Source organism: Tachysurus vachellii, chromosome 15 (genome assembly GCF_030014155.1).
Source record: "Tachysurus vachellii isolate PV-2020 chromosome 15, HZAU_Pvac_v1, whole genome shotgun sequence".
Taxonomy (NCBI): Eukaryota; Metazoa; Chordata; class Actinopteri; order Siluriformes; family Bagridae; genus Tachysurus; species Tachysurus vachellii.
Genome location: NC_083474.1, coordinates 5724622 through 5750608, shown reverse-complemented (window position 1 = coordinate 5750608; position 25987 = coordinate 5724622). Strand labels below are relative to the sequence as shown.

At 42.0% G+C, this 25987-nt stretch overlaps 1 protein-coding gene across 2 annotated transcripts in view; it reads left to right on the top strand.

Moving 5' to 3' along the window:
- Positions 1-25987, top strand: part of hip1 (huntingtin interacting protein 1) — a 50461-nt gene that overhangs the window by 12776 nt on the left and 11698 nt on the right. The window contains exons 1-19 of one of the 2 annotated variants that reach the window (XM_060888067.1): positions 849-1253; positions 11771-11834; positions 12760-12902; positions 13936-13992; positions 14670-14750; positions 14946-15022; positions 16123-16184; positions 16924-17064; positions 19644-19701; positions 19797-19872; positions 20009-20152; positions 20855-20949; positions 21372-21444; positions 21575-21758; positions 23396-23484; positions 23800-23916; positions 24104-24205; positions 25251-25445; positions 25613-25760. In XM_060888067.1, the coding sequence (XP_060744050.1) occupies positions 1206-1253; positions 11771-11834; positions 12760-12902; positions 13936-13992; positions 14670-14750; positions 14946-15022; positions 16123-16184; positions 16924-17064; positions 19644-19701; positions 19797-19872; positions 20009-20152; positions 20855-20949; positions 21372-21444; positions 21575-21758; positions 23396-23484; positions 23800-23916; positions 24104-24205; positions 25251-25445; positions 25613-25760 (1954 nt within the window). In that variant the 5' untranslated portion in view covers positions 849-1205. Of the gene's footprint in view, positions 1-848; positions 1254-11770; positions 11835-12759; positions 12903-13935; positions 13993-14669; positions 14751-14945; positions 15023-16122; positions 16185-16923; positions 17065-19643; positions 19702-19796; positions 19873-20008; positions 20153-20854; positions 20950-21371; positions 21445-21574; positions 21759-23395; positions 23485-23799; positions 23917-24103; positions 24206-25250; positions 25446-25612; positions 25761-25987 lie in introns of those variants that run through there. The other variant, XM_060888066.1, reaches the window with a different exon arrangement.

The following is a 25987-nucleotide window of genomic DNA, read 5'->3' as shown; positions in this document are numbered from 1 at the left end:
GGGTTTCCTCTGGGTTCTCTGCTTTCCTCATGTCTGTGTGGGTTTCCTCTGGGTTCTCTGGTTTCCTTGTGTCTGTATGGGTTTCCTCTGGGTTCTCTGCTTTCCTCGTGTCTGTGTGGTTTTCCTCTGGGTTCCCTGCTTTCCTTGTGTCTGTATGGGTTTCCTCTGGGTTCCCTGGTTTCCTCTGGGTTCCCTGGTTTCCTCTGGGTTCTCTGGTTTCCTCGTGTCTGTGTGGGTTTCCTCTGGGTTCTCTGGTTTCCTTCCACCCTTCGAACATGTCAGTGACTGGATTGTCTTCTCCTCTTGGAGCGTGAACGTGTGACAATGATGAAGTGGATGAATCCGGTGAACGTTACTTCCCAGTGTTCTCAGGATAGTTGCTGACACTAGACAGCGATCCTGACCAGGATAATGCGATGGATGAAGACGAAGAACCGAATAATCCGAGCTCTAGAACAAAATCGTTCACTCCGCGCTCCTTACCAACGTCTCTTTAGACACCGTTGGTATTTACATTTTGTATAAACTTGTATTTAATTAAACTTTGTTTAATTAGACCCTTCTAGCTCTTATCCAGTAAAAGATTCGCACGCAGGTTTATACTAAAGAGGAAGATTTTTATGTCCATGGTGTAAAACTGAAGAGATCTTCAGGAGAAAAACAAGACGGTTAAGGCGGATTGCAGCCACACGAGGGCAGCGTTCACTTGCACCACGCGTGAACAATCGTTTATAAAAGTTTAAGACCTCGATGCAATAGTGTAACGTAAAGTTCACGTGTTGTTTATTAGCGTGCAGCTTCAATCGCTGTACATAGTGCACGTGTGATATTGGGTGGAGTGGATGATGATGATGGAGAGAATACTGTAGCTCGTATAAGGACTGTTATCATTTAAGCCTGTGTTTATCAGAGCACTTGATTTTAGCTGTAATCGGGTCTGTAGACTTGTGTTTGTTTTCACCGGTAATGCGGAGTGAGATGATGCCAAACCGGGCACATGTTGAGTTAACGGAGCGGTAACGTCTGTATACCGTGTGTGTGTGTGACCGTGTGTGTGTGTGTGTTACCGTCTCTCCTCTAGCCTCCATTCTCTCCTCTTTTCCTCTCTGGTTTCCTCTCCCTCCCATTCTCTCTCTCTCTCTCTCTCTCTCTCTCTCTCTCTCTCTCTCCCCCTCCCTCTCTCTCCCCTTTAGATTTAGGCTTGAATGATTGACTTCTTGCACGTCTTTTCAGCGATGGACTTGAGTAAAATGGTAAGTGCCCTCGCCTTCGCCTCGTTTGTTCCTCTTAAAGGGATCTTGGTGTTTCTTTTGCGCGCGAGGAATCGCGTTTGATGTGAATGTTTGTTTTTTTTCCCTCAGGGTTTGTTACATTGTAGCGATCAAGTGTGTGTTATTTTCGCTTTTTAAGTCAACTGTTGCAGAATCGCTGATGGCGCGAGCCGTTATGTGTGTGTGTGTGTGTGTGTGTGTGTGTGTGTGTGCGTGTGTGTGTTTAAATACCTCAGTAGGGTTGTTGCTATATTGTTGTGTATGTGTGTGTGTGCGTGTTTAAATATCTCTGTAGGGTTGTTGCTATTTTGTTGTGTGTGTTTAAATACCTCAGTAGGGTTGTTGCTATATTGTTGTTGTGTGTGTGTATTTTTAAACATCTCTGGAAGGTTGTTGCTATATTGTTGTGTGTGTTTAAATACCTCAGTAGGGTTGTTGCTATATTGTTGTTGTGTGTGTGTATGTGTGTGTGTATTTTTAAACATCTCTGTAGGGTTGTTGCTATATTGTTGTGTGTGTTTAAATACCTCAGTAGGAAGGAGTGTTGCTATATTGTTGTGTGTGTGTTTAAATACCTCAGTAGGGTTGTTGTTATATTGTTGTTGTGTGTGTGTATGTGTGTGTGTATTTTTAAACATCTCTGTAGGGTTGTTGCTATATTGTTGTGTGTGTTTAAATACCTCAGTAGGAAGGATTGTTGCTATATTGTTGTGTGTGTGTTTAAATACCTCAGTAGGGTTGTTGTTATATTGTGTGTGTGTGTGTTTTTAAATACACACAACAATATAGCAACAATCCTACTGAGGTATTTAAACACACACACCCCTCAGTAGGGTTGTTGCTATATTGGTGTGTGTGTGTGTGTGTGTGTGTGTGTGTGTGTGTGTTAGTTAGTTAGTTAGATAGTCAGCCAGCCCAGAGCCTTAGACAGCAGACTAACGTGGGCCGGCGTTTTAAATGCTATATGGACGTGTGGGAAGCATATTTGTGTGTTACTGCATGTTTTGTCTGTGTGTGTGTGTGTTGTGATGGTGTTTGTATTGCAGCTCTCCTCACCAGATGACTGTGCAGCCTACTAATGAAACTTCCTAACTGGCTTCCTTTATACGCCTTTACACAACAGTGTTTGTCTTGGGTTTGGGATTATTTTGAACACTCAGTAACAAATCTCAAGCCAGTGTTATTATAATCTGCTCCTTTCTGATTACTGTCATCTTCTAGCATCGTTGTTTCTAGCAAACTTTTGGGATTTCTTCAGACCTTTTTAGATAGTATCAGGACATTACAATATCCAGTACACAAAAACCAGAATGTTAATGAATAAAATTCCTCAAGTGTTTTTTTTTTATTTATTTTTTTAATACTCCAAATCCCTGAAAACAGAATCTGTAGGCGATGGAAAAAAAAACTTGACACCTAATACCTGTGATTTTTGTTTCTGGGTTTAACACCAGATTTAATGAATCACTTTTGTGTTCTTCATTTAAATATCTCCCTTTTGTTAAATAACCATTTCCTCTGACCATCCATCCAGACAAGCATAACACAACATTATCATAGTGTTAATACGATTGTCATTTTAAATAGGCTTAGAATTTTTAATGGGTTCAGCATCCACCAAACGTTAAAAGTGCTCCGGATGTCTGCGTGAGAAGATTTTGCTGATATTCAAAGCGTGTGAAGAGATAGTACAGTGAGGATCCGATGTTCAGTGAAGCAGACAAAACTAGTTCCTCATTCTGTGCGATCTTTGACTGCTGACAGCTTTGAAGTGCACACTGATGTGGCGAGGTTGGTACAATCGCACCTCTCCAGGGTCCCCGGTTCGATCCTGAGCTTGGGTTTCTGTCTGTGTGGAGTCTGAGGTTTTCGTCCAGGTTCTCCAGTTTCCTTCAGGCAGAAACATCGGGAAAATTAGCTAAATATAAATTGTGCAAATATCTGTGGTTCATCCTCAGGCTTCCCAGCAAAGGCTTTGGATCCACTGTAACCTGACCAGGATAGAACAGTTACTTAAGAAGATAGAGCAATTTGAACGTCACCGTACAATGCAGCCATAAACCCTGATAAGTCGCGTCATGTTTTTGGAACAAAGGGCTGTTTTCGGCTCAGACCCTGGGATCTCCCTGAAACCTGTTCACTACCTGCCCACAACCTATATAGTGTCTGGATTCTTAAGGTATTCCTTCAGCCATTGTTTCACAGTGCTATGAAAACATGCAGTGGCAGGTGGAAGATCCCTGCCTGATGGACTTGTGCTCTACTCTGAAGGGATTTAGCCTTGTGTAAGGATTTTTGGAAACAATTCATCGTTTCCAGGTGTTACATTGTGGATTTAGTTTCATCTGGATTGGACTCAAGTGTTTTTCTTCCTAATCCTTTGGATAAAATTACAGACCAGCTTGTGTTTACTAACTCTGGGTTGCTTGACGATTTTAGCCTAGTCTGAATAAACGTGTCTGTGATTTTTGCAGACGGAGATCGCCTCTGGCCAAAAAAAATAAATAATTAAAAAAAAAAAACGGCAACTACCCACTGAATTTGTTATCTAGTGTACAAAGGCATAACAAAACACGGATAATGAAATCCAGATGATCCTGCAGGCTGTTGTCATGTTGTACATTAAAACTGCTAATTGTTATTAACCCTAACCCTAGGCATACGGATTCATAGGCAAGAAACAACCCATACGTCTGAGTATTATCATGGTTATTACATGTAATAATTCTATTATGAACATCTCCTTGAGGCACGAGTGCTGTTCACATAGTCCTTTGTTGTGGATGAGTTGTAAATCATAGAGTCGTTATGTTTGCCGTGTGGCGCTGGACGTTGTGGACCGGTTGATGTTTCTGGTTTTAAAGGTGCCATCAGTGATTTGGAAGTCAGAACACTTTTTCTAAGTTCTGTTTCTATTTCTGAGGCATTCAATAGTGTATCTGCTCAAAGGAGGAGTTTTGAACTAATTTGGACTATAAGCATTCAACCAAACGGTGGAACGAGTCTCCTCTTGCTTGTCGATCACTTTTCCCAGAATTGTAACACTGGAGCTATAACCGGATTATCATTCTTAACCTAATAAGGCATTAGGTCAGTCTTGTATATTTATTAGCTGGACTTGCGGTGGTGGTTCTGATGAGGCTCCATGCCACACAAGACTTAATGGAATGTTTCTGTTTGTTGCCACATCTGGACCGCTTTCAAAATGCATGCCTGACCAATTTCGGGAAGCTTGTTGTGTTCAGATGAAACCATCAGTTACATTTGTGGTTGATATGAATTAAATATCAGCACATGCTTTTTAAATAGACCCCGAATTTGACTTGCGTAAATCTTGCTAGGAGCGAGGGAACGTCTTAAGAAGCTCATCCAACCGTTTAAAGAAAGGAGCTGATCTGAAGAAAAGCCCTGCACCCCCGTGCCTTGTAGAGAGGCTTTTGCTTTACAGGCTTGTAAAACTGACCCACATAGTTTATTATTCCATTATGGCATCATTATCCTGTTCTAGTCCCTTTGACTTTCTCCCCAAGGACATATAACCTGTGCACAAGTCTGCCGGCGAGTCCTCAGACGTCTGTCGTCTGTTTGTTCGAAGCACGCAGCGAATGCTGTCTGCGTCTCCTCAGCGTTTAATGCGTTCAGATGTTTAACGGTAGCCACAGAAGGTCCTGCATACGAGTCTAGAGCTCAGCTTTGTAGATGCTGTTCAGTGATATGAACCTGGCTAACCATGCCAGCTGTGATTCAAAGCATCTGACTCGACCTATATGGATTGCGATGTCTTGTGTGTCTGCACCAGAAACGGAACACATAGCGTTGACTCGGTGTTTTTGGCGAGTCCGAGATGCAGGTTGTAAGAAGCCCATTAAAAGAATCCTGAGCTGTTTAGCAACACAGCAGCTGCCTTTCAGTCAAGTGACCCTTTTTCAAACAGGGTGGAGCAGTAGCTGGAGAGAGTACTGTCTAAAATAAACTCAAACAAAAAAAAAAAAAAACAAGGCTAATGGTTGACTGGCAGGCTTACCCTGAAGCTCAATAAAGCGTGTGTGTGTGTGTGTATGTGTATTTAGACAGACTGAGTGTTGTTCTTTTCATAGTGGTGAGTTTTGTATGAGTGGAAAACTGGTCTCCAGAGTTGACGTTACTGAATGAGGGGAGTTTCAGGAAGCGTAGAACTATATTTAGCGTTTTTCGATTTTACGTCATACACAAAACCTAAAGTCTCAGACTGCTGCCTCACTCATTACTCATTATCTACACCAGGTCTGTGTTTGAGTAGGAAGGCAAGCAGTGTCTGAAGAGGAGATTGTTTGGTTTGGCTCAGTAAAGGAACATGGGCATGCATTTCTTAGCCAACAGGAAATGGACAGGGGTGGGTGTGCTAAGATATAAAGCTAAACTTGGCTCTCAGCCATTACCCTTTTTCTGACACTGGCCAGAATCTCACCGGACGTTTAGCCAAATGACCCAGGACGTCTACTCGAGCGATAGATATTTATGTATATACGTTAAAAAAAGTTTCACTGTTGTGTTATCATATGTGTACAACTGTTATACCCTCCTCCTCACCATCAAGTCACAATTTTGAGACCTTATGACCACTTCCTCATTTCAGTACAGCTTTCAATTTCTCAATTTGTTTTCAGTTACACTAGTTCAGTTGCACTAATCAGACCGTTCAGTACTTGTGTATATATATATATATTTTTTATTTCTCTTACTGGCTGGATACTGATTCTGAAATGAAAGAATGGTGCATTTAGAGTACACTGACTAAACAAAGCCCATAGGTACCGGAATGACCTCAGATGGTTAACCACAAGAGGAAAACCACTGATCAGACTGTGAGAACAGTATGTTCCTACTTGTACATCAAACCTGTACATAAGGCATTATATCTAACTTTTAAAAAGATGTCTTTATAGCTTTCATGCTACACCGAAGGTCTCGAAAACGGGCGTTTTAACCGACTTTGGAGCTTTTATTCCTGCTACTAAGCTCTAAAAAAGTTTCCATGTCTCTGGGACAGCTTTGGTTTTGTTCAGTCAAAAATGAAAAAAAAAATTCAGTCTCAAATATTCAGTCAAAAATATTCAGTCAAAAATTAAGGCTTTTTTTTTAATTTTTTTTTTTAATTTTTTAATTTTTATTTATTTTTTATTATTTATTTATTTATTTATTTTTTCCCCCCGTATTTTTTCATTTTTAAGATTCGGTAAATCTGTAATACATTTTGTTTACAATATTAAACCTCTTTGTATCTTTAATTTCGTTTATTTTATGCAGAAAAATGTGTTTTGCTTTGTATTGTTTATGATTCAAAAACTTTTTAGTCATGTTTGACCTTCAGATTTTATGTCAGATCCAATTGAAATTGGTCACCGGTGTTGTCGACTTTGGCTAGCGGTGATATCTAGCAGCAAAGTTCCCACATTTCTGACTGGAAGGTTATTGTTTCGCATCCCAGAAGAGCTGCACATTTTTGGTCTTGTTGCTAGTCAGCTTCTTGTTGTTTCAACTTGAACTCCTGTTCCATGTGCATGTACCATAATTCCACTATAAATGTATTCAATTATGTTCAGAATAACTTGTACAAGTCTCAGTATGATGTTCAGTTCACCATCATAAAGCACATAATTCATTAGCCACTCCGAATGATTTAGTTATGTAGTTGCTAATAGAGCTGTGCTGTAGTTAAGACATTGATAAACACGGGACTTTATCTGTTGTATGTAGCACCAGGGTCCTGGAGAAACGTTTCATCTCCCTACGTACTGCGTCAGCTACAGTATATATGGTTAAAATGACAATAAAAGCTTCTTGGCTTGACGCGAGTTTAAGCTGACATTCTACGCTGTTCTATTTTAAAGCCAGTTGGGAAATGAAATTTGTTCACTGGACTAACAGAAGGTCAGTAGTGTATTTCTTTCAAGTGCTATTTTTAATTATTTAATACAGATCGTAGAGCTCAAAAATCAACCGGTTTTGTGCCTGTTACATGTAGAACGATTATCCAGATCCAAAAGATGCACAGATTGTCTTGGGTATTAAAAACTGTACAGATGGCGAGAACTATTTCCTTACAGTCTCCTTTTCGGGTCATCCGAGGACAGCCGTGCTTCACGTCCAACGGCTGCGTGCCGTCTGCGCTCGTTGCCATCGATCTGATTCGTAGCACACGGTGGCTATTTCGTATTAAGAGAATTTCTTCTAAGCGCAGATGTTTGTAGATGACTCACAGATGCTTTCCTTCAGCTTCTTCCAGCATCATAGCCATTAAGCATCTAACTGGCTGCTTCGACTGCAGGGGAAATGCTTCAATAATCCAGTCACAGCATAGCATTCTAAAATTATCGGTGGCAGTTAGAATCATTTGCACTGTAATTAGCACTGGAAGGAAGAACTGTATGGTGTTTATACGAAGCTTTAAAGTGCACACTCGTCAGTGTTTTACTCATTATCCCTCCACCCTTCCTCTGTTCCTCTGATTTGTACGAGGCAGTTAATGGTTGCTGGATACCAACAACAGGGCACCAGGCGGCTTTGGGCACGTGTTCCAGTAGTACAACTTTTTAGCCGTGGTGAATGTATTCAGAGACCCTATTTCCTCAATTAGAAATACTGAAAGTATTTATTCTTCTGGTAATTTAGGACTTAATCATCCTTCATAGGCTAGTTTTGTTTTGCGCATGCTCCACCCATCTTATATGACTTGCAATTTTGAAGCGTGCGTAAATTTGTTTAGGTTATGGTCTGATTGGAACATAAACAGCATCTGTTTTTCCAGCCAGCGTGTACGAAAGAAGACGTAGAGGTCAGTTAATCGCCGAGGCCTGGAACTGCAAGAGCACCAACTTAAATATGCAGGAGCTGTTTGTTCAGAACCATGAGCCAACACCCTTATTCTTCATCCCTTCCATTCTCTTCCTCCCTGAATCCCAGAGCCCAGCTGTGGCTTAATGAGACACTTATCCCTCAAATCCGTCTTTGCCCAGACAAAGCCTGGCCTTGTCACCTTTAGCGGAGGAGTCTGGCAGTGTGAGCTGAGGCAGAGGATCAGAAAACAGAGCAGAGTGTCTTCTGCGCCACGGTCTCTCTAGCTTAGTGAAAATTCACAGCATCTTCAACTCCTGAGCTGTCGTTTTGTTTTCGCTCTACGAACAGCTAAGGGACGGAGGTGTTAAATAAACCAAGCGCAGAACTAAGAGCGAACTCTTTACCCCTGTAGGATTTCTAAAGTTATTCTCTAGCGTTTCTTGTTTTAGATTATCTGTGCTCGTTACAATCAGCCATCTTTAACACGCTCGCCTCTGAGAACCATTTAACTATTTGTATTTCACACAGCGCAAGTTCCTTATTTCTGCGTACAGTCCTGTGAAAAAATTAGGACACCCCGTTAAATATTAAGTTCTTTTATTAAGAAATGTCAACATGATCGTGTTTTAATTTGTACCTCTAGATCAGTGGTTCCCAAACTGGGGTACGCGTTCCCCCGGGGGTACGGCACGTGACGGAGGGGGTACGCGAACAAAATGCTGAAATGTACCGTTAATGAAATTATACCGCACCTAATGTTCAAGCAGACATTTATTTCTCAGACTAAATATAAAGACGTGTCCCCTCTAGTGTACTCACAGCAATGTAGCCAGGTAGTGCCATAAAAGGTCAAATTCATGACCTCCAATCAAATTACCCCATCTGCAGGAAACGAAAATCTGTGTCCACTCGAGTGTCCTGCGTAAGTGCACGTCTTTAGGTATCGTATTTAATTCACAGTTTTACGTCGCATCGCTGATATGGCAGAAGAGGTTTTAAAACGACTATTGTTTCACATAAAATCCAGCGATTTCTACGCTTTACAAATCGATGAATCGACTGATGTAGCTGGTTTGGCTAAGCTACTGGCATATGTCCGGTATATTTATGATGGTATTTTCCAGAGACGGACAATGCAAACAACTGGATTCGCCATCCATTCTCTGCCACCCCCACAGCACACCTGACCATTTCTGAGCAAGAGAGTCTCATTGAAATCTCTACGAGTGGCGCGTTGAAAATTGAGTTTACACAAAAATCACTACCAGATTTCTGGATAGTCTTGTGTACATAGTGTCCTGCCTTAGCAGATCGCGCTTTGAAAACATTACTGCCCTTCTCGACAACATACCTGTGCGAAAGTGGGTTTTCAGCGCTTACCAGCATAAAGAACAAATATCGACACAGACTCTGCATAGAGAATGATTTACGACTAAAACTGTCTCCGATACAACCAAACATCCCAGAGTTATGTTAAGTCATTTCAAGCACATCCATCTCATTAAACGGTGAGTCATTAAAAAAAATAAAATAAAATTTGTATTTGATCAAAAGTTATTTGTGTTTAAAATGCACGTTTAAAAAAAAAAAATCAAGACCACAATTATTGGTGGTGGTGCTGGGTCGGGGGGTGGGGGGTGGGGTAATGCAGAATGATGTTAAATCCCTGGGGGGGTGGGGGTACGTCTCTGTAAAAAGTTTGCGAACCACTGCTCTAGATGAAAGTGATGTATTTGCTTGTAAACAACAACAATCACTGTTTTCACTTATTAAACAAAAGAAATCAACAAAATGAGGAAAAAATTTCAACTGAGGAAAATGTCCGGACGCCGTAATAGCTGGTATTTCCTCTTTCGGCTGCAATAACCTCACTGAGACGTTTCTTGTAGCCAGCTACCGGTTTCTGACATCAACCGGAAGTAGGTTTGTGTTTGAGGGGTTTCTTACATGCACAGTCCATTTCAAATCACCACACAGGATCTTAATATTCATTTGGATCACCACTGACCCTTCGCACTCTGGACACAACCTCCTTCAGCTCCTCCCTTCTGGCAGCGCTACAGAACTCTGCTTACTAAAACTGCCAGACACAGGAACAGTTTCTTTCCCCAGACAATCTCTGCGTTACTGCATTATCAGGACCGTCAGTCAACAAATCATCTGTATATATTACACACACTGCTGCTGCTGTATATTGTACAAAAAGCATAATATTGCACAATATTGTTATTCGCACTCCCACACTTTATGTACATAACTGTTCATATTCTATATTCATATTTTATACTCATTCTGTCTATATTGTATCTCATCGTCTGCGTCGTTTTCGCGTATAGTTTGTATAGTACAGTGTTATTTATGTCTGTACTTTTTGAGTGTAACAAACACCTGAAACCAAATTCCTTGTGTGTGTCAACACACTTGGCCAATAAACCTGATTCTGAGTCTGATTCTGTTTCTGATTCTTATCCGAGTTTTGACTCGGCCGGTCCACTGGTCTTTGGTGAGTCCTTCCTTGTTGGATTTATTTATATGTTTTGTGTCATTGTCATTGTTGCAAGGTCTAGTTTAACTTCAGGTTCAATTTTTTTTGACAGATGATCTCACATGTTCCTCGTGCATCTTCTGTTACGATGTAGAATGTAGATTCTGTGACGATGAGCCGGCGAGGTCCTGCTGCGCAAAGCGTCTCCAAACCACAGCGCTTCCTCCTCCACCATTATCTCACCACGGTGATACCTCTCGCGTCAACAATTAAGAGCAAACCGATCTAAATGCCTGAGGTTTAAATAAGCAACAATCTTTAAAAAAATGTTTTAATTATTTGCTCCTGATGTGATTTGCACCTGTAAGAAGTAATTTGATCCATTTTAATACAAATAATTGTGGGGATGTCCTATGTTTCCCCCCCTCACAGGAAATGATTAAAAAAAGACCTTTCTTTGGTTTTTATTTGTTTAGTTATATTACTTTGAATCTTCTAATATTGTTGAAATGAAGCACAAATGCCCACGTGTTTAACTATTCTACAAGAAAAACACAGGGTTTCATGGGGTTTTGTCATTTTTACACATATGACTGTATATGCTGCGGTAAAGAGGGAGATGACGACGCTGTCGGATGGGTTTCGTATCCAAAAATAACTCCATGAAACCGAAGTGAAAGTTTTTAAAAAGGTCACGGTCAGAAAGAAATGAATGTTTTTTTGTTAAGTTCACGTGAACGAGACGTGCGTATGCTATAAAGATAAACCGATGGCTGAACCCAAGGCTGATGTTCAGCACCAGAAGGAGAGGGAGAGATGAGAATACACCACCATATGTGTAGGTAACAGATGGCTGATGACTCTGAAGATCTCTTTTTAGTCGCTTCAGACCTTCCGCCACAACCCCTCCTCCTCCTCTTCCTCTTCCTCCTTCTGTCCTAAGGCCTGGACAAAACATATTGTATTACTAATCAGTACAACTGTTGTTGTTTTTTTTTCTCTTCGATGTGTTCATGCGCCGTTTAGACGAAGAGATTAATCCATATGCTACCAGTGCACTATTAACCCAGTGGGGGTCGAGTTAGTGCTCTAACTGTAAAACTCTCTGCTAGCTCCCGACATATCGACGTTCAGTAAGAGTCAAATGCCTGACGTTCAGAACTAAACGAGACTAATCTGATTGTGTGTTTCTCTACAGGCTGTGAGCATCAACAAGGCGATAAACACACAGGAGGTTGCCGTCAAAGAAAAGCATGCCAGAAATATCCTTTTTGTTTGGATTTCTATCAAGCGGTGGAACTGAAATGATCCAAGCCTGGGACACAAAGACGTAACCGTGTTACTTCTCACGTGGAGATCAACTTAGTTTGTGTTTAAAATGCTAAGAATCTTGTAATCACCTTATTATTATACTAACACACCTTTTTATATTTGGATAATATTAAAGTGCAACACAACCATGCTGGAGGGTGTGTGTGTGTGTGTGCGTGTGCGCGCGTGCGCTCGTGCATCCGCTTGTGCGTGTGTGTATTTGCGTGTGTATGTATGTGTGGGTGTGTATTTGCGTGTGTATGTATGTGTGGGTGTGTATCTGTGTGTGTGTGTGTACATTAACATTACATTTTATATATTTTATATTTACATGTATACATTACATTTAAATGTGTACATTACAGTGTGTGTGTGTGTGTGTGTGTGTGCGAGAGAAAGAGTGAGACCTGGTTCTTATGTTCTGTAGTTGCCCAAAAATATAACTTTTATATTGGATATGATGCAGATCAAAGAGATGTTTAGAATAGAAATAAGGGATTTCTCAACACTTTACCGGAGGAACACGACACTGTGTTGAGGAGAGATTCGTGTTCAGTCATTATATGACGTGTAAAGCACATGGGTAAAACACTGTCAAGGGAAAAATACAATACAGAAAATACAATACAAAAAAAAGGCAACTCGCCTTTTAATTTGCGGCTGAAAAAGGATCTGATCCTTACATATGGGGAGAAATAGAATGAGTATTGTAATGTAAACAAAACTCAAAGACATTGTTTCACCGCTTCAGAGCTTTGTTACTGATTCTTATGTTAGTCAGGATAAAGATCTGGTCCTGCAGGGGCTTATGGGAACACAGGAAGGTTAGAGCGAGGTGCTGATGTCCTACTTTTGTTGTTCTTAACCGTTTTCCACCCTGTATCCTGGGCACCCATCATGAGAAGGGCGCTCAAACTTTCTGGGCAGCCGTCAACCGCCTGCCGATCTCCAGCAACGCCGTGCTGTGCTGGAAATTCTGTCACGTCTTCCACAAACTTCTAAGAGATGGACATCCAAACGTGAGTACCGGTGCAGCGAGCCTGTATTTATTCATCCATTTCCCTGGTCATTATGTGTCTGTCTTACACAGAATATGTTGAGAATAAATTATCGAACTGCTGAACCACGTGACGTCTGTCCCTAAAGGCTGACTAAACCCTGCAGCTCTCTGCCGTGCTATTTTGTGACATCAGCAAGGTTCAGACCTTTGGTTCTGTGGTCTGAGAATGTGCTGAGAGAGGTTTTTGTGATCATCATGGCCATTACTTGTACTTGTAATTACTTTGCTGACGTTTGAGACTGTAGTGCTGTCATGAATGTGACGAACATATTCAGACTGACATTAGTTCAACTGGTGAAATCTATTCAGGCAGATTTAACTGCATCTGTGCACAAGATCACACCAACATTTATGTCCCAGTCAGTCTACGTGTTTGTTTACTGTCAAATTTAGGTAAATGTTAAAATATGGCATTTGTTCATACTTGTAGATTTTTTTTTTTTTTTTTTACATTTTTAGAGGCATACTTTCATTAACAAACCCTCTGTGTTACTGGTGCTAAACAATAACAATAAAGAACTCTGGTCCACTGGCAAGTCCACATGAAGACTTTGCCAAAGGGCCCAGTAAGGGCTCAAACTGGGACGCATTATGTGTGTGCGCACACGTGAGCGAGTGGGTGTGTGTGTGTGTGTGTGTGTGCGCGAGAGGGAGTGGGGTGGGGGGGGGGTGCGGGGTGCGCGAGAGGGAGTGGGGGTGTGTGTGCGCGCGAGAGGGAGTGGGGGTGTGTGTGTGCGCGAAAGCGAGTGGAGGTGTGTTCGCGAGAGCGAGTGGGGGGGTGTGTGTGTGCGAGAGTTGGGGGGGGGGGTGCGAGCACACGTGGGGGTGTGTGAGAGCGTGCATATATGTGCAAGAGTGCGAGTGCATGTGAGATTGTGTGAGACCAGGTTCATATATTCTGTAGTTGCCCAAAAGTATTGTGCGATTTGTCTAACTTTTTATGGATTATTATTATTATTATTATTATTCATTTTTCTTTTTTGCCTTATTAGGTCATTAAAGACTCGGTGCGGAGCAAGGCAGACCTAAACGACATGAGCAGGATGTGGGTAAGAGTGTGATCCTAATCTGCTTTTCTGAATCATGACCATGCATTGTGTTTATTTATTTATTTTATATATTACTAGTTTTTAGTTTTCTTTGATTGGCTCTAACTAACTACAGCCTGCTTTGCCATTGGTGCTGTTTGGAATCATGCCTGTGCCATAGTATTTCCTGTCAATGACAGATCGTGGGGGTCATTCGATAGCCGATGACTGACGGCTCAGTGAATAAGCGGCGTGAAGGCGTGTCAGCTTTCCTGTCTTCTGCTGAGAGCAGAATTAGCGTTTTAATTAGCAAACGATGACATTATCCAGTTCATGTTAGTGCAGTGTTACACTGCCCATTTATTCCCAAGAGCCATGATCATCATCCCTTATAGTGAGCCCAGCTTGTTGTGCACATTTCTTCTGCTATCTCTTATTACACTTAGGCCTTATGAGGGCCAGCTTTGCTCACTAGCCTACAGGAAGGATAGGATCTAAGGAATGTGCTTAGCACTCGTTTTTTTGCCAAGGGACACTTCTTGCTGATGATGTGGGTAATATAACGAGTCAGGAATAAAGTTTCCTGTGAACTGCATCCTTTAGCGTATCCCAAACAGAGGGGTTTGAGGAAGTCGGATTGAAAACCCGCTCTAGTTATCCGTTTTAATCCCCCTTCCCCTTTTCTCTGCATGGCACAGAGCCACCTGAGTGAAGGCTATGGGAAGCTTTGTAGCATCTACCTCAGACTCCTCATCATCAAAATGGAGTTTCACATCAAAGTGAGTAAGACGGGTGCATTCTTTCCCTCCCACTTCTTTTATTAACAGTTGTTTTTAAAGTAAAACGAGCTGTTTGTTAATAGTAGTATTTGAGTATCAGTGCCTATGAGCTAAAGTGATTACAGTACGTAATGGTTTGCACTTTACCCTCGAAAACCGGAGATCAACTCCACTTAATCCTCTCTACTACACCAGAACCCTCGTTTCCCCGGCAACCTTCAGATGTCAAACAGACAGCTCGAGGAGGCGGGTGAAAATGACGTCAATAACTTGTGAGTTCTGTTTTGTATGCTGCACGTGTGTCCATGCCTTTTCTTTCTTTCTTTCTTTTGCTTTTTCTTTCTTTTTCTTTCTTGCTTTTTCTTTCTTTTTCTTTCTTTCTTTCTTCTTCTCTTTTTCTTTCTTTCTTTTTTCTTTTTCTCTTTTTCTTTCTTTCTTTCTTTCTTTCTTTCTTTCTTTCTTTCTTTCTTTCTTTCTTTCTTTTTCTCTTTCTTTCTTTCTTTCTTTCTTTCTTTCTTTTTCTCTTTCTTTCTTTCTTTCTTTCTTTCTTTCTTTCTTTCTTTCTTTTTCTCTTTCTTTCTTTCTTTTTCTCTTTTTCTTTCTTTCTTTCTTTTTCTTTCTTTCTTTTTCTCTTTCTTTCTTTCTTTTTCTCTTTTTCTTTCTTTCTTTCTTTTTCTTTCTTTCTTTCTTTCTTTCTTTTTCTTTCTTTCTTTCTTTTTCTTTCTTTCTTTTTCTCCTTTTCTTTCTTTCTTTCTTTTTCTCCTTTTCTTTCTTTCTTTCTTTTTCTCTTTTTCTTTCTTTTTTTTTCTCTTTTTCTTACTTTCTTTCTTTCTTTTTCTTTCTTTCTTTCTTTCTTTCTTTTTCTCCTTTTCTTACTTTCTTTCTTTTTCTCTTTTTCTTACTTTCTTTCTTTTTTCTTTTTCTTTTTCTTTTTCTCTTTTTCTTTCTTTCTTTCCTTCTTTCTTTCTTTTTCTCTTTTTCTTTCTTTTTCTTTTTCTCTTTTTCTTTCTTTCTTTCTTTTTCTCTTTTTCTTTCTTTTTCTTTTTCTTTTTTTCTTTCTTTCTTTTTCTCCTTTTCCTACTTTCTTTCTCTTTCATTCTTTCTTTCTTTCTTTCTTTCTTTCTTTCTTTCTTTCTTTCTCTCTTTCTTTCTTTCTTTTTCTCTTTCTTTCTTTCTTTTTCTCCTTTTCTTTCTTTCTTTCTTTCTTTCTTTCTTTCTTTCTTTCTTTCTTTCCTGTAGCTTCTTTGACCTGTCGACTTCTCAGTTTTTACTTCTTGGATATGGGAATTGAAAAGCTCGCTATTTTGGAAAACTGATTTCCGATTCAGATTATGAGGATTTTAAAGTGTCATTTGTTCTTTACGAATTCCAGCTTCCAGCTGACGGTGGAGATGTTCGACTACCTGGAGTGTGAGCTGAATCTGTTTCTTGCTGGTGAGTTACAGCTCAACGTCAGTCTCTCTGATGCACAGCAGAGCTTTGAGGTCAAGTGTGTAATGCTTGTCTGTGCATGCTGCAAGGATTGAACTCTGAAAAGGGCTTGATACATCTGGTGTGGGCCAGATATGGGGTGTGTGTGTGTGTGTGTGTGTGTGTGTGTGTGTTCCTAGTCCCAGGGACAGGAAGCCACACCTCTGCACAATGAGCAAATAGTCTCACAGGACCTGCATCAGAAAGGGAGGGATTCACTGAGGAAAAGATAAAAGGCAAAGATACAGATATTAAAAAAGAGGGAGGGCTGGGAGAGAGATATATGGTGGAACATAGAGGAAAGTAAATGACAAGGATGGAGGACAAGGACAGAGAGGCTAGATTTAGATGGTTTAGACATGTACAGAGGAGGGAGATGGTTATATTGGTAGAAGGATGAAGGAGACGGAGCTGCCAGGTAAGAGGTCAAGAGGAAGGACAAAGAGGAGATTATGTGGATGTGTTAAATGAGGACGTGAAGGTAATTGGTGCGAGAGTAGAGGATGCCGAGGATAGAGTTAGATGGAAACAGATGATACGCTGTAGTGACCCCTAACAGGAAAAGCCAAAATTAGAAGTTGTTGTTTGAGGAACATTAAAAATAAAAAATATATAGTACACACATTTTTGTGTTGTTTATACGTACACGAGGCCTTATTTCTCCATCACAGTCATTTTATTGTGTGTTTGTGTGTCTCATCAGTGTTCAGCTCGTTGGACATGTCCCGGTCCGTGTCGGTGACGGCAGCGGGACAGTGTCGCCTGGCTCCTCTGATCCAAGTCATTCTGGACAGCAGTCATCTGTACGACTATACAGTCAAACTGCTCTTCAAACTACATTCTTGTGAGTCGGAGCTCTTACTGTTCTCCTTTATTACGCTAGTTCCTGCTACATAATACCATGTTTACATATAAAACATAACAATGACACACCACACACTGTGCACTTACACTATGTACCCTGTTGTCTAGTGTACGACTTATAGAAAGGTAGAATCGCAGACCCGATGGACCCGAATTAATGAAGATTCGAATTAATAATGACCTCAGAGAGTCTGAAATGTAGAGTAAACATTTCTAACTATGAATCTTATCTTCAGAGTGATTCAGGACCAATCTGAGTAACTATGAGAAAGGAAAATACAACAAATCTTATCTTAGAGAGGAGGCGGGGCTTAACCCCGTTACTAGGTATGACACATTCTTATGAAGACTATGATTGGTTGTTTAAAAAAATTGGAGCACTTTTAAAATCTGGTCTATTATAAACCTTCACTTTGTCTCTCTGTTAAGATATTTAAGGCTTTATCGTGTAGAGATTACATTCGTGACCGATTATATTAGAGATGCTCTAACATCTGTATGTTACTAATGTAATAAATGTAAACATCTCTGACACAGAGCAGAAATGTCATGGAGACAAATTATATTATTTCTGCCTCTATTTTCAGTGTGTGTCGCAGAATGTGTGTGTATATAATGTCATTTCTGCACTGTGTCTGAGATGTTATCTTTAATATAACTGATCATAAAAACAATCCCTACACGATCTAATCTGTATCATCGTATTAACTCTCTATCATTATTAAATATTGTATACAACACATTTCTTCTCCCTCTTCACCTTTCAGCCATTTTCTCCTCTGATAAAGAAACTCTTCAGTCTCTTAAATATCCTCCTCTTCACTCCTAACACTTTTTGACCTTATGAGCTCTTTTAAGGGTTTAAGATGCTTTGTGAATAACTGCTAACTTTAGTATGATGATCTCTTTCATTTTAAGGGAAACGCCCACATTACACAAGGATTTTCTTAGAATTTCATTATTAGGAGGAACTAATACACTCGGAATGTTCATGAATACGGGCTCAGAAGTAGAAACCGTTTCCCAGTCAAACACGTAAATCTCGAATTACTAGAATACTGATTTTTTTTCTTTTCTTTTTTTACATATATATAAATGCCGTGTGTGTGAGTGTGTGTGAGTGTGTGTGAGTGTGTGTGAGTGTGTGTGAGTGTGTGTGAGTGTGTGTGAGTGTGTGTGTGAGTGTGTGTGTGAGTGTGTGAGTGTGTGTGTGAGTGTGTGTGAGTGTGTGAGTGTGAGTGTGTGAGTGTGTGAGTGTGTGAGTGTGTGAGTGTGAGTGTGTGAGTGTGTGAGTGTGTGAGTGTGTGTGTGTGTGTGAGTGTGTGTGTGTGTGAGTGTGTGTGTGTGTGAGTGTGTGTGTGAGTGTGTGTGTGTGTGAGTGTGTGTGTGTGTGAGTGTGTGTGTGTGAGTGTGTGTGTGTGAGTGTGTGTGTGTGAGTGTGTGTGTGTGTGTGTGAGTGTGAGTGTGAGTGTGTGAGTGTGAGTGTGTGAGTGTGAGTGTGTGTGTGTGAGTGTGTGTGTGTGAGTGTGTGTGTGTGTGTGTGTGTGTGTGTGTGAGTGTGTGTGTGTGTGTGTGTGGGAGTGTGTGAGAGTGAGTCCGTGTGTTAGTTCAGTTCTGTTTGTTGAGGAGTCTGATGGCTTATGGAAAAACACAGTCTGGTCGTGAGGGCCTGAATGCTACGGTACCTTTTTTCCAGACGGCAGGAGGGTAAAGAGTGTGTAAGAGGTGTGTGTGTGTGTGTGTGTGTGTGTGTGGTCATCCACAATGCTGTTGGCTTTGCAAATGCAGCATGTTGTGTAAATGTCCATGATAGAGGGAAGAGAGACAGATGCAGATGATCTTCTCAGCTGTCCTCACTATCCGAGACGGTGCAATTCCCAAACCAGACAGTGATGCAGCTGCACAGGATGTTTTCATCAGTAACTCTGTAAAACATAGTCAGGATTGGGGACAGAGATGGGCTTTCCTCAGCCTGTGTAAGAAGTAGAGACGGTGGAGCTGGTGTTGACTGACCAGGTGAAGTTCTCCGCCAGAGGAAAACCAAGGAATTTGGTGCTCTTGACGATCTGAACGGAAGCTCCTGTCGATGTTGGATGTAGAATGGTGGCTCTGTGCTCTCCTGAAGTCAACAACCAACTCTTTAGTTGTCAGAGTTCAGATACAGGGTGTCGGATCTACATCAGACGTTTAGCCGTCGTCGGTCATCCTGAAATGATTTTCTCATCCATCGTCAGTGCCTGGTAGCGCCCCCCCACCCCCACCCCCCCAACCCCACTCTTTTTGTTACATAAGCGAAGCTGTGTGTGTCCATCATTCCACACTGGGTTTCTGTTTAATAAGTGCGTCATCCAGGTACTTGAAGCAGACTTCTTGGTGGACATTCTCAGTGTGCACACGCTACTCTTTGGGACCTTAGCCGTGACAATATTTTGACACGTTTTCCGTTTCTAATTTTTTATCATTAGCATGCAGAGGTTATGTTCTTCTAAACAACACGAATGTCTAGTCTCTCCTGACTCCTGAGTTTGTCTGTCTGGCACGTTGTTTCTCCCTATTCAGGTCTTCCAGCAGAGACTCTGCAGGGGCACAGAGATCGCTTCCATGAGCAGTTTAAAAAGTGAGTCCCTCTCATTCAGAGCCACACTGAGCTCCATTGGCTCACAGTTTGATGTATATGAACTCCCCCTCTCTCTCTCTCTCACGTCTCTCTAGGCTGAAGAGTCTCTTCTACCGTTCCAGTAACCTGCAGTATTTTAAAAGGCTGATCCAGATCCCACAGCTTCCTGAGGTAAGGCTATGTTTGCCATGTTTAAAACCCACTGGAAAGGTATTACACAATCCTCAGACACAGCAGCAGTCCTGATGCTGGCTTTGTGAGATCCAACCAGTGACTCATTCTCCTTTTTGTCTGCGACTCTCTACAGAATCCACCGAACTTCCTGCGTGCTTCAGCTCTGTCAGAACACATCAGCCCAGTAGTGGTGATTCCGGCTGAGACCTCGTCCCCCGAGAGCGAGCACATGGTAGAGACGGACGAACTCGTGGACACGGACATCCCGTCCCTGCCGGTACTACACGCTCGTGTGCACGCTTAGATGGGAATATAAATTACTAGATCTATTCTAGATGCTTATTCATACTGTAGGTTCCTCAGTGAATAGAAAGGTTGTTGCTCCTGGTTCCGTGGTTGCACTTGACTATATAGTATAAAGTCCTTTGACCTGAACATAAGAAATAAAGTTTAAATAAAACATTTTGTAGAGGGGGCACGGTGGCTTAGTGGTTAGCACGTTCACCTCACACCTCCAGGGTCGGGGTTCGATTCCTGCCTCCACCTGTGTGTGGAGTTTGCATGTTCTCCCCGTGCCTCGGGGGTTTCCTCCGGGTACTCCGGTTTCCTCCCCCGGTCCAAAGACATGCATGGTAGGTTGATTGGCATCTCTGGAAAAATTGTCCCTAGTGTGTGATTGCGTGAGTGAATGAGGGTGTGTGTGTGTGCCCTGAGATGGGTTGGCACTCCGTCCAGGGTGTATCCTGCCTTGATGCCCGATGACGCCTGAGATAGGCACAGGCTCCCCGTGACCCGAGGTAGTTCGGATAAGCGGTAGAAGATGAATGAATGGATGATAAAACATTTTGTAATTTAGATGATGAATTTATTAAAATCTGTTTTTAAAAGCTCTATAAATCCCAAAAACCATTCTTTTTTTTTTTTTTTGTCTGGTATCTACGTAGATCGTATTTATTTGTGTATGATTCTGTTAACGCAGACTGCCGTGGAGAGCAGGTTCGATGATCTCTTTGGCACCTCGGCTGCCACCGATCCCTTCAACTTCAGTCAGAATGGAATGCGCAAGGACGACAAGTGAGAGATTAGTTTCTTTCTTTCTTTTTTACACGTAAAGGAAATCTTTCAGACACGACCCTGGTCACGTTCTTGGTCCGTTTGCATCGACATTTGTGGGGAAAAAAAATGTAAACGTGCATAAAACCTGTTACAAACTGAGGATACAAGTAATTTCAGAAAACGGCTTTTGAATGATACTTTATGCTAAAAGTTAAAAGCCTTGGCATCACTGTGTGCTCGTGGGCACAGAGTTTGGGAATCCCTTATTTGGGCTAGAGCCAGGTTATGTCTGTCTCTGGGAAAACCGCCTCCGTGTGTACAGTCAGTATCATTGTTTGTCTTAAAATATTCAGAGCGTGGGCCGAATCAGGGCTTTCTTACAAGCTGTCTAGCTGTTCAGTGTTCTACTATATTCTTGTTGTTTTTTTTAAATCCCTCAGAGACCGAATCATCGAGCAGTTGACCGCAGAGCTCCAGGCCCTGAAGGAAGAGCTGGAGTCATTTAGACTGGAGGTTAGTGAAATAGAGAAAGGCAAAGAAAGGTGTGGTGTGATGAAGGAGTATGAAACATGTTTTATTCAAAAGAACCAAGGGGACATTTTGCCGGATGCTCATAAGTGCTTTGTCCGGACTGCGACCTCAGAGCGGCCGTCTGTGCCAGGCCCTGCGAGGGCGTATCAGTGAACTTGAGGCGGAGTTAGCTGAGCAGAGCCACCTCAAGCAGCAGGCATTGAGCGAGAGCGAGTTCCTGAGGGCAGAGCTGGATGACCTCCGCAGGGTCAAAGAGGACACGGAGAAGGAGCAGCGGAGCCTGACTGAGATCGAAAGTAAGAATTTCTTACCGAAGATTTTTGCAAAGGCACACTCATCATATACTCCCAGTCTGAGAACTTTGTATGGGTTGGTGTTAAAGTCAATAGTCAATGTCCTCTCCTAGTGATTCCTCTGAGACTTTCAACCATCATACTGGAACAGCCCAATGATCAAATGCAAGGAAAGCTTACTGTAAGCGCCTTGATTACAACCTCAGTTTATACAGATTACATGGAGCTGCACGTACACGTTGGATTCGCCGCGTTTGGATGCCAGTGTAGCTTTGCAAAGCCATGAGCATTAACAGTAAAGCAACATCCGCCATTGTTGATGTTGTGTTTGTGTTTGGCACTGATGCCCTAACGTTGCTGAGAAAGATGAGACATGTACAGTGACGTCAGACTCGGCTCTGTGACGGCTCTCTAGCCCATTTAAAGGCAAACCGGTTCTTATAAGGTTCGCCAGTGGAACCAAATTTGAACCAGCACCAGCGCTAGCTCTGAACCAGCACCCGGTTCTTTCTGGTGTAAAAGGGGCATAAGAGTCCTGCCATAAGCACAGGAGAGTTTTTAGTTTATATGTTTATAGTATAAAAGGTAAATTTATCACCTGAAGCAATCAGGAGTGCGACTAAATCTTAGCAGAGAGAATAGACTATCAGATATGTTCTCCTCTGTTCTAAAGTGGTTTAAAAGGGTGTCCATTACATATTAACTAAAAAATAAAGGTACAGCTAAAACCCATCCTGCCTCAACACATTCAACCTGAGCGATCGCACGAGTGTGGACAGAATTTTAACATCCCACTTTACCAAAGCTGTCTATGCCCATGAAGCCCCAAAACACACACCTCCTAAATCTGCACTCTGACCTGTGAAAAGATCCATTTAACTAAAAGCCTGATTACATGAATAGGTTTTCATCCTAGACTTAAAGATTGACACCGTGTCTGTGTTCTGAGGCAATTGGAGGCGATCCCTTACCTTAGGGCTTTGTAGGAAAAACAATATTGAAATTTTAACAGAAGCAAGCAGCAGATCATAATATTGTGTAATATGTTCATGTGCAGTGGAGTGAGAACATTTAGTACTTTATAGATCATTAGTAGTTTGTAATTAAAGCAAGTCTGGGAGCCAATTTAGTGTGGATAAAATAGGAGTCTGGACTAATTGGAACTCTCTCTCTCTCTCTCTCTCTCTCTCTCTCTCTCTCTCTCTCTCTCTATTACTCTCTGTCTCTTTCTTTCTGACTCTCTCTTCCTCTCTCTCTCTCTCCCTCTACTCCTCTGTCTCTTCCTTTTTGTCTCTCTCTGTCTCTCCCTCTCTGACTCTCTCTCTCTGACTCTCTCTCTGACTCTCTCTTCCTCTCTGTCTCTCTCTCTCTCCCTCTCTGTCTCCATCTCTCTCTCTCTCTGTCTCCCTCCCTCTCTCTGTCTCCCTCTCTCTCTGTCTCCATCTCTCTCTCTCTCTGTCTCCCTCCCTCTCTCTCTGTCTCCCTCCCTCTCTCCCTCTCTCTCTCTCTCCCTCCCTCTCTCTCTCCCTCCCTCTCTCTGTCTCCCTCCCTCTCTCTCTCTCTCTCTCTCTCTCTCTCTCTCCCTCTCTCTCTCTCTCTCTCACACACACACACACACATTTGTGTGTACGTGCATGCAGGAAAGGCCCAGGCGAACGAGCAGCGCTACACTAAGTTAAAGGAGAAGTACACTGAGCTGGTTCAGAATCATGCTGATCTGCTGAGGAAGGTATGAAGTCATGTTTCATACAGAGAGTTTATATACCATCTACATGGCAACCCTCACTGGTTACCTGGGCTTCTCGAGCCACCCAGCTGAAATTGCTGCTCCATTTTTGAGACAGTTGTATGCTGGAACAACCTCCTCTATGCTGAAATGATGTGTATGTTTAATAGTGTGTAACAAAAAAAAAACTAAATGAAACTTCAAACATGAAACACGAGTTGTTTCTTTGGAAGAACAAAACAGAAACCAACGCACAAACCAGAGCATTCGGTTTTTAGTATATTAGAATTGTACAACGCATGTTTGTGTTTGTTTTAGAACGCAGAAGTGACTCGGCAGATGACGGTGGCCCGTGCCGCCCAGGATGAGGTGGTGACCGTGAGGAGGGAGATGGAGGAACGAATGAAGGCAGCTCAGGAGACAATCAGCCAACAGGTTGTGTATGCAAGCATGCACTCAAATGAACCCTTTCACACACACGTTCCTCTCGGTGTCTGTCTGTAGTATCCTTATGTGTGCATGCCACAAATTGTTCCCAGTGCATGTTTTGCTAGAATTTGTGTATGCACACCTCATATTGCCCTCTGTGTGTGTGTGTGTGTGTGTGTGTGTGTGTGTGTAGGAGAAAACCCAAGCAGAGCAGCTCCAGGTGCTTCAGGCTGACCTAGTTACCAGCAGAACAGAACTAGAAACCCTCAAAACCAACATGGCTTCCTCTCAGAAGGTGGGCTTCTTCCCTGTTGCTCCTCGTTTCACATCCTCTCCATACCTCGTTTGCATTACCTCGAACCTTTCGTCACGCTGCTTTTTCCTATTAAAACTTGTGAAAAGCCGTTGGGAGCAGTTTAGCTTACTCATCCTTGTAGCTGTCACTCTGTAAGAGTGAAGCGGTGACTGGTGAGACAGCTGCCACTGACTAATCTGACAAACACATGGCAGTTGTGTGCTGCTCAAAACGAGCGCGGTGTCGAGATGTTATGTCCGGAAAGTCTTATGCTACGTTTTCTACCGGATAATTTATCTGTCATTACCTCTACCAGCGATCTGTTTGACGTCGTATGGTCTAAACCAGGGGTCGGCAACCTTAAACACTCAAAGAGCCATTTGGAGCAGTTTCCCACAGAAAAAAAAAAAACACAAACATCTTTGACATCTAAAATGAAGATAACACTACATACAATGTTTTTTACCTTTAGGGAAAGTATAGAAAAAACTGTAGTGTGTTCATTTATGATTTCAGTAAACTGCTACCGAGTAAACGAAATTTTATTTCTGCAGGCAAACAAAAATATTTTGAACAGTTTGAACTAACCTTAACAAAAAAGACGCTGGGTTGAAGGTTACTTTAAAATAAAATGTCAATGTCTAACATCAATGTCTAATTGAGTCTTCTTCGTATTCATGACATCAATATTTTAACTCGCCGGCTGCAGCCAAGCAAAACTGCGTCTGCTTCTGAGTGTCGGATTTCGCAAGTCGGCAGTTATGACGCATATTTTGAGCGACAAACAAATTAAACACGGTTTATTTTAATGTTACAAGAGCATCATAATCTTAGAATTTAGAATGACATTTTTTTTTTAAAAACCAACTAAATAAAATCAAATAAATTTAAATTATATATTTATTTTCTAAATCTACAGCGAGCCACAGCAGAGGTATGAAAGAGCCACTTGCGGCTCCGGAGCAGCGGGTTGCCGACCCCTGGTCTATATGCTTTTTTTTTTTTTTTTTTTTTTTAAGCAATATGTTTCTCTTTGTGTCGTCAGTCAAGTGAGGAGCTCAGTGTGCAGCTGTCTGCTCTGGAGATGGAGAAGGCTGGGCTTATGGACACCGTGTCACAGAAGGACGTGGAGCTGGCAGCTCTGGTGGTGGAACTGGAGCGAGTGCAGTGCAGTCTAGCAAGCGAAAGGGAGAGTGGTGTGAAGGCTGCTGAAGCCCTACAGAATCAGCTCAATGAGAAGGTGAAAAACCGGCCTACATGTTGAAGCAAGTGAACAGTTGATCCTTACATTTACACGAAGCCCCTTTTGGAGCCGTTTCAGTTTCACAGGAAAAATACACTTGGCTAGCTGTTTGAGTTCAGCCCATTCCTCACTGTGTGTGTGTGTGTGTGTGTGTGTGTGTGTAGGAGAGTCGTGAACAGGCGCTTGAGAGTGAGATCGTTTCTGTACGCTGGGCAGCTCTGAGGGCAGCGCTGGAGGAGGCAGAGAGGGTTGTCCAGGACAGTCTGGCCCAGCTGGATGAGCCTGCGCACATAAGCTGCACCAGCTCAGCCGGTTAGAACCCACGGCTTCACACGATCAAATATTCAAAACCTTGAATTATCAAACATTAAGTTCTTAAGCCTGACAGTTCCTCAAGTGTTCACATTGTTGCTCAGAAATCTAAAATGTGTCTAGCAGGGTGTGTGTAAATGCTGTCTGACTGAGAGCTGACAGACTGGAGCTTTGTCTCTTTGTCTTTCTCAGTTCAGTGCGCTTTAGTGGCATGCTAATACCTAGTC